At 36.7% G+C, this 9,149-nt stretch overlaps 2 protein-coding genes across 2 annotated transcripts in view; both read right to left on the bottom strand.

Moving 5' to 3' along the window:
- Positions 1-1,478: 1,478 nt before the first annotated feature.
- On the bottom strand, positions 1,479-2,856 carry LOC105200929 (venom allergen 5). Its single transcript, XM_039445779.1, has 3 exons — positions 2,818-2,856; positions 1,837-2,007; positions 1,479-1,739 (listed from the first exon to the last, which is right to left on the bottom strand). The coding sequence occupies exons 1-3, from the start codon at positions 2,854-2,856 to the stop codon at positions 1,647-1,649; spliced, it is 303 nt and encodes a 100-aa protein (XP_039301713.1). The 3' UTR covers positions 1,479-1,646.
- Positions 2,857-7,201: 4,345 nt separating this feature from the next.
- Positions 7,202-9,149, bottom strand: part of LOC105200930 — a 30,586-nt gene continuing 28,638 nt past the window's right edge. The window contains exon 13 of the mRNA XM_011168732.3: positions 7,202-8,835. Coding sequence (XP_011167034.1) covers positions 8,658-8,835 — 178 coding nt within the window. The 3' untranslated portion in view covers positions 7,202-8,657. The remainder of the gene's footprint in view (positions 8,836-9,149) is intronic.

Here is a 9,149-nt window from a genome sequence, read left to right as displayed (position 1 = left end):
ATTCAAGAGATTTTTATATATTAAAAGAAAATAAAAGTTACAGATATTCGAAATTTTTGTAGCTTATTTTCTTTTGCGAATTTTATTCAATTCACGGAAGAATGTGGTGAAGGGCGATCGTGGAAGTCTCCGTCCGGGGTACCGAGGTTTCTAAAACCAGCACTGATTCCCATGAGACTATCGCGATCGCCAGCGAGAGCAGAAACGAGGGTGGATATGTGGGATGAAATAGAGGATCCGCAGAAAGGCGGGAGGGGGAGGAAGGAAAGGGAAGCGAAGCGAAGCGAAGAACGGAACGGTGGCTGCAAGCCTTTCCCCAAAATTCGAGGGACCGAGTTAGCTGTGTCTACACACTGCGCTGGGTCGAACATCGGCCATTCACAGAGGGATGGCGGAGTCTCTCGACACAAAGGAGTCGTTCCGATCAACTCGGTTCGAGCTATTGTACCTTCCTCTCGACAGCATCGCGATTCGTGCACGTATTACTATCGACCTAGATGCACATATAAGTAGATCGTGCGTGTGTCCGCGACGATTCCTGACGCGCGATTTGCGTATGTACAGTATGTCCCATAGATATCAGTTATTTCCCCCGTATCTTTGACTAACATAGGATCAATTTATTTATTTTTTTTTTTTACAACATTTTGAGACTATTAATTTTTAAGTTACAAATAATTGACAACGATAGATTTTTCGAAGACTATGAAATGTCTAAGTAAACGGAAATGTTCTTCAATTTAAGAAACAATTTGATTTTAAATAAATTTTATTTCAATAGAATTTCAAATCGAAACTTGTTAGAAATCAGTAAGTGAAAAAGATATTTATTATTGAAAATGGAGAGCCTCTGATGAATAATAAATGATCTTCCATCGATGCTTGCTAAAAACAAATTGGTCAAATGATCCACGATACGTAAATAAAGGGTGTCTCGCTGGATATGGGACATCCTGTATGTACAATGCGCGTCCACTTTCGAGTTTTACCCGACTTCCGCATTGTCGAAGTATTCTACCTCATCGTACCACGATGTAATATGAAGGTGAATTCTTTCCCTACTCGTGCTATTTTCCACGTTGGCCATACGTACATTCTGCCACACGCCAAATCGTTCTGCAACAAGCAACTCGTTTCAATAAGATGTCCTCCGCATGCACCTCGATTCCGTACTCAATCGCGTACTCGATCGCGTTCGTCTCGAAAACAATGATCACTGAAACGAGATTACTCACAGTTCTGTCTTATTAACAATAAAACTTTTGGCTCGTTTATCTAACTTCGCAGATATTGAAACCGCCGTAACTCCGGGAAGTTTCATATTCAACGTTTCAACGATATTGTCGCCAATTATTGTCACGTTCTTATTCTTATGGATACAAGAATTGTCCACGCGTATTTTTACCACTAAAATTTATGAACTCCGAATGAACTCTAAATCGAAATCCGGAAGTTCTCGATTAAAGAATTAGATGATCAGGAGAACAACAGTCTCTTGTGTACATAAACTTGTGTGCATGCACGCTGCATGTTTCGGTGGTTGTATCGGTAGAACAATTTCGCGTCTGCACAGGTTATTGGATATTGAAAAATAACGGCGCAACGAGCGGGAGGAGGGGATGAAAAATGAGATATATCCGTCGGAGTTACTTACCAACGTCTCGGCACTGATCCTTCTCGGAGAGCTTGCACTGCAACGCCCATCGACGCGCTATAACGGCGAGTTCGTCGTCCCAGATCTGTCGAAACAAATGACGCTTCAGACGCCGTCCACCACCCCCCGGGATAAATGATTAAATATCGCGAGCGTCGCGCGTGTTCCGTCGATTTTTCTACCAATTCCATCATGGCCCTTGCGGCCGGCTGAGGGCCGGGATTTCCGCGGCTCTCGTTGCCACTCGCAATCAGGACGCGATAAAGATTGTGACTGTCGAGCACAGTCTCGATATCTTCTTCGTTAAGATCGTTGTTCTCCAAATCAATACAATCTACACTCTTGCAGTCCGTCTACAGGAATGAATAACGAATTATAAACTGAGGTGTTTAGGGGAAAGTTGCTGAATGCGTAAATTGTACGTCATCAATATTTCATATTTTTCATTAATATAAGCAAGAATTAATGACAAAAATATGAAATTAGAAATGAGTAAAATATGGAAAAAAATGTAATAGCTTACGTTTTGTTTTGTACATATTAACAATAATTTGAAAAATTAGATACAATTGATGTTAACTTTTCAATCTATTTATGTAGCTGATAATGTAGTTTATAATAATAACGCAGTTGTATATAAAATTTTTATTTTTTTTATGAAAGGAGATTTATTGCAGAATGTTTGACATTTATTTATTGTATGCATATATTTGCAATTATTACAGATTTAAATTGATATTTTTTAAAAATCTATCAAATTTTCCTAAATCGTATTACAAATTTTATTACAATGATATGCAATAACAATAAAACTAATAACTAATGTGATGAATAAAAACACGTCAATTGCAAAAATAAATTTAACCTAGTTTTATTTTGATATTCTTATTTTTGTATTATTGTATTAATTATTAAATATTTGATTCTTTTCCGATAAATTACTTATAAAATAAGTTAATAATTTCTTCCATTTTAAATCATTTAAATTCATAAATTTGATACTTTCAAAGGCGATTTCTATAATTTAGGAGACCCACAGATACAATTTAGACTACCAGTTGCATAAGTCATATATTTTGCAGCATATTGCAAAAAGGCTTATAATAAAAATTAATTTGTTATTGGTGAAAGGTTAATAATGAAACTGAGGGGACGGTCCTCACAACCGAAGATCCGCCTGTGGCACGCAGACTGCAGTCCATTGTGCCTCTTGGTGAAAGGTTAAACATTGCAGTAATAGATACATCAAACTACAATTTCCAACATTTATTTGCGTACAAATCAATGCAGGTGAGAAATATAATAAAAAAATAACTTAAGTGATACGCATTTACGACAACTTTTCCCTACATTTTTTTTGTTGTTGTTGCGAAAGAACAGCATTCAATTTCGCATATATATAAAATAGCAAATGTCTCGTAGTGATAAAAAAAAATTAGGTTAGACGTATTGAATTTCGAAAGTCTCGGACGTGCGTTACATTTTATCATGATTGAGTACTGAACTTACGAAGTTGCTATTCTCTATGGATCGAATACAGTTTACGTATGCACATGCAATATTACCCGAGCAATTTTAATAAATATTTACAGGGAATAAGCACATGGTGTGATCGGAACAAATGTGGCAATAACTCCTATCTCCGCGATCGTTCCTCGACATCTTCCTTCCTCTCGCGTCGCCGTCGCTGTGATGCGCGAAAAAAGATAAGAGGCAAAAGATACGAACTGTTCCCCGATTAAACCTCATCGTCGACAATCCATTCGCGAGATTAGTCGCACGCGTCAGCTTCAATTGCGTACTTCGCCCTTAATCGCGACGCCCTTAATCGCGACGTATGTAATGTATGTGTAAGCTTCCCTTCCTTTTCTTCCCCTCCCCCGCGAGCTGTCCAACTTCAAATCGCGTGAATCAATTTAGCGACTTCGACAGTTTCGAGATGCCGGATTGGTAAGAAAATTTATCGCGCAACGCAGAACGGAAATTCATATCGCTGCTGTGCGAAAACCGATTCCGTCGCGCCGCGCCGCCCCGCGCCCTGGTCGGCCTTATGCTTGATCGATGCGCGTACGGAAAACGAGACGTGTATCTAAACAACACACAACGCACCGCGCGAAGTGTTTCAATTCTGCATTTATTACGGACGAGAATTTCGCCCCGCTGCACACGTAAAGAAAACGAAATCGCTGCTGCCGGGGCGGGCCACTGATAAATTATCTGGCGGTCGGAATGCCCGGCACTCGGCAGACCGATATTTTTATTTGCTTGCGTGGCACATTGCTTTATATCCAAATTTATTTCCAAATTTATATTCCTCTTCGCCTTCTTTCCGCTGTTGCGGACTACCGCGCGGGATCTATATTTCACTTCATTTAATTCGGGGCAGGTCTGACCGATGTAAATGCTCGTACGCCACGTTTGAGACTCAAGCTTGATAAATATGATAAATAATCATGTATTAACAATATATTACAAAAAATAAATAACGTTGTATCTATTATCAACCATCCATTGCTCTCGTATGAGACAAACGCTCGGTTTACATTTAATATTTTTAATTACATAGAAAAATATATATATTCAATTAGGCGTTGGCAGAAAAAAACACTCAAATTGAGCATTAACTTCTAAATAAACTTCCAACTTGACGGTTAACACTCAACTTGTGTCATTTCGAACCTTCATTTAATTGTATATTTTTGTAAGAGATGTGACACGAAGTGATCTGAGTTCAAATCCGGCTGATCAGAAACATCTGATTTTTATTCGATCACTTTCTCTCGAAATGGCAATCTATCGAGAGTATCTTGCCACGAGAATCCCTCTAAATTCGCCGGAACTGGCATTTAAACTATAGATCTCCTATATCCGTGTAAACTGTGAAAAGCGCACACCACACAGAAATACGCTGAGAGGTCACCACGCCCTGACAAGAAGGATTGGAGAGAGAGAGATATGATTTACTGTGTTTTGAGTGCAGGCTTTGAATATCATGGAACAATCAAATCAAGAATATCTCAATAACGATCGGAAAATTCAGTATTCATTCCATTGCAAATTAGACTGTCACATCAAATACACTAGGAAGATGATACTGCAAAAGCAGGAAATGAAATTATTGAAAACTTCTCGATTTACTGAGACTGTAAATTGTGAGGTACTATTTGCGAGTGCGTTGTCATCCTGTGTATTCGATGTGAAAGTCTACTTTGTAATGGGTGAGTACTGAATTTTTTCCTTGTATTGATATATGTATATCCTTGGTTTAATTATTCCACGTTTGGATTTCTAAATTAAAATAATTTTTTGCATGTAGTGCGATAAAAATTTTAATAAATATATTGTGAAATAATATGATAAACGTGAAAATAGAATAAATATTTGTTAATTTAATTTAATTAAATTTTCACTTTGATGAAACACCGTTATAAATTCTGGCTATAAAATAGAGAGGACACTGAAGATGACCTGATATGAAAGTCGAAATATTTGTTTCGTTTGAAATTTTTTGTATTAATATTAAATGATAATTTGTCATTATTAAACGACGACTTTAGCAAATACATTTGGTTAGTAAAAATATATTGTTAAACTTTTTCACTTTTCATTCACAACCTTCAGAATTGTACTGAACAAAATTTAAAAAACAACCATACAAATGTAACCTAGATCTAAATTATATTTGTATAATTATTTTTGAATTTTGTTTAATATAATTTTTGTTAAAGACTTTGAAAATATTAGCATGTGATATATCTGAGCGCGGTACTCTTGGCAAGAGTAAATATGCGATTCACATTATTGCTAAACTTTACTAATTTATTGTCATAGATCGACGAATCGATATATCACCCTTTGATTTTACAAGACTGTATTGATGCAACACAGACTGTGTTTATTTTTATTTCTCTTATTAATTTTTTTCTTTTAATAATCTTCTTTATATGATCTGAGAAAACTGTAGCAACACCGCACTAATCAGTGAGGCATATAAACGCGGCGATGCAGCCACATATAAAAATAACCGGAAATAACTAAAACTTTCCATAAAAAAAACTTTCAGTAAAAAAAAACAGTTTTTAGTGCGAGAAGATTTTTATTTGGATATATATTTTCTTTCGGTATTTGCGATATTATTATTCTAGAATTCAGTTTTTGTATGCATCCAAAAGATTTATATGTAAAGATAGCTGCAAACAACCAAATTGTAACACAATGACAAAGTGGCTTTTGTTATGGATATTTATAATTATTTTATGGTCGGAAATGAGAATTGAACTCAAAACACTTGTTTGAACAAATATATATCGCCTTTGCGTTTATTTAATTACTAGAAATTAGCAAAAAGATACAACAAGACATATAAAAATCTTTTTATTTCTTATTTATTTATTAATGGAAAAGCATTATCAATCCAAATGTCGCAACAACGCATAAGCATGTTTCCGTCTCGAGTTGAAATATTATAACTGCAAGAAGAATATCAAATAATATCAAAATAACATAGGTATCAAACATTTTAATATCAATGATAATATTGATGAAAAATAAAGCATATATCTTCTTTCAGTATTTTGGTGAAAAACAATTTTTTCCATAAACAGACTGATTCTTTTGCTTGCTTTTTTACTCCGAAATAAAAAATTTTCTTTTTTTATCTCCAGGCGCAGCGCGTACTCGTATGAGATCACTAACGTTCGTTCAAACGAGAGTAATGAAGGGGATTAATTGTATTAATTGTATTATTAATAATGCAATATAATTACATACCATTATAATAATACCAAAATCAAATAATAATTAGAGATAAATAACAACGAGCACAAAGTCGTTAAGTCAGTCGTAATGAAAACGAGGGTAAAAGCGATATAAAATGTATAAACGATTCCTTCTTATAAGGCACTGTTTGCAGAACAATTTCGCAGCGCGATATTTCCCCCTAAGTACGATTTATAAAGCTCTCGATAGTAATATCACGGTGAATTTCTGGCGTAGCGGCGGCTTCGAAATTTGTTTGTTCGATCGTTCTCCCCCACGAGAGATGTTATAGCGTGTAAACGTGCCTGTTCGGCAAGTTCGTTCCTTCTCTCCCATGCCGTGTGCGCAGCACGTGTTTTCATTTCGGTATCGCAGCTACAGGGCCGCCCTCTCATATCATTATTGTTTCAATACGCGCGGGAGGTAAGAACTTCTCAAGTTCCGTTGTGTTCCCCGAGACTGCCGAACATCTCGCCGTCTTTACAGCTCCTTTCGCCGCAACAATAGATGAAGATTGTGGACGAAACTATAGCACATCATAGATATGCTGTAGTTACATTTATAGACGTAATGAATTACAATTGCAAGGGATGAAAAATTTCGAAGATCGATATACCCGTCACTGGAGAATATAATTCTTGCGCGGTATATTTTATTTTTTTTTTTTACGCGTTTAACCGAGTATAAACTGTCCAATATATTTCTCGGGCGATAAAAAGAAATAAATATAAAATATAATATTCTCGCATATTACGTGCAGCAAAAAGGCACAAATTTTGCGAGTTCGGACTGCATGACGTGTTTAACGACATTGTAAATTTGCTTAACGTTTTAACGTAAAATAGTATGCATATGCGACAACTCAATTTTGCAAGGGTTGATTGTTTTGTCAGTAACGCAATTTACATTTCCGAGTAATGGTCTGTCAAACATTTTGATTAAAACTGAAAGTGGCACATGAACAATGAAACGCAAAAGAAAATAAAATTAATTTAAGGAATTCAAAGGTAATAATATACTGACACTTGAAAATAATTTATTTTGTACATATATTTTATAAGTATATAAATAACATCTACTTACGGATGTTTACACCGAAATTTGAACGAATTCTGGAGATCTGTCCCCACCGCGCCCATGGAGCATATCTTTGACACTATTCTAATCTTTAGTATGAACTACGCAGAAATTAAGAAAGTTAAGAAATCAATTAATGTTGCAAGCGAGATTATAGGAGAAGTTATTTTCACACGATATTGCACAGCTTGCCAAGTTCCTAAGCTTCAATATTTTAATTGCATAATTGGCAAATGTTGCAAGAGTAAAAATCGGAATATTCTCCTTTTCAACAAAGTTGGAAGTATCTTACAAAGCACGAAGGTAATGTTGTCTGCGCTACACGACCGTATTGTATCTTTGAGAAATTCCTTCTGCGGCTTATTCTAATAGATATGTACATGTATGCGAAAATTTCACATCCTGCAATCCCTCCTGGAAATTACGTAACGGTGAGTTAACGTCATTTGGTCCCCGGCATATGTGTGTTTACTTTAATAATTATCATACGGAAGCCTGTTACTTGGCGGCATGTTTTCCATAATGAGATACGCGCCTCGCGAGTAAGATTGAGTAATACCTATATTATTAACAGTACACCTACACACACAACACCGCTCTATATGCAAATCGCTTTGAATCGATCGTATATCTTTACAAACTGCTTAGCTCGAGCTTATGTACTCCCCGTGAAAGCCTCAAGCTCTTTTTTACGCCAAGCGCCACGTGGTATCGCCAAAAACTAATTTATGCAACACTAATCTGTGTTTCAAAGTTCATCCCGGAAAAACGATAAGCCGACGTATTTGCGTAACGTAAAAAGGTATTGTCGATTAATTTTATCCTCCAGTTATTGTGCTCTCGTAATTTATTTATAATCGGTGCCATTCTGTCTTAATTCCTAAATCGTAGATGCAGCTATGCGTAACCTTTAGATACGTTAGAGATCAACTTTGCGCGCTGTAGAATTAAATAAAGCGTACGTAATGCCTGCCGCACGTGTCTAGACTTTTTGAAACTTGACTTACGCGGTATTCAAAATAAACGGCTTCGCTCAGGCGTGAGATCCCTTTATGTGCGATCATCCACGTGCGCGACCTGACGATGCGGCGGCGGCGGCGGCGTCGTTGACGTTGACGTCGTCATCGGGCGTCGTGATCGGTGCAACGCGAAATGTCATAAAGTTATATTAAGGACTGTCCGGTGCGTTCTCCCGCCAGGCCAATATTGTGTTCATGTCGGTAATGCCACGCGTGCTCCATGGCTCGAGCGGATCCGAGGACGACGTTGGCGGTGAGCTGGCCGCCTTATTCCGCTCAATCGATTCCCTTCTCCTCGCCGGCTCCTCAATTTCCTTGGGCGAGACCCTGCGCATGCATCGTAAAAAAGTACCGACCGATTAGGGAAACAGTCAATCGGCCACCGATCTTTCTGCAGATTGTCAACGGATTTTTTTAACATCATGGATTCTTTCTGCAGCGAGAAACAATTTTTTTTATGTTTAAGTAAATATATTTATTTTAACATCATTTTTCTTTGATTTAAATAAATATTAACTAGTATAAAATAATTTATTTTTAAACTTGGGAAATATTTTTTTGTAATCAAAGGAATGATGTTAAATATAATTTTGTTTTCACTGTAGTCCAGACTTTATAAACACGATTTTTCCTTAATGAGA

This window comes from Solenopsis invicta, chromosome 2 (assembly GCF_016802725.1).
Source record: "Solenopsis invicta isolate M01_SB chromosome 2, UNIL_Sinv_3.0, whole genome shotgun sequence".
Taxonomy (NCBI): Eukaryota; Metazoa; Arthropoda; class Insecta; order Hymenoptera; family Formicidae; genus Solenopsis; species Solenopsis invicta.
This window is presented reverse-complemented; position numbering and strand designations above follow the sequence as displayed.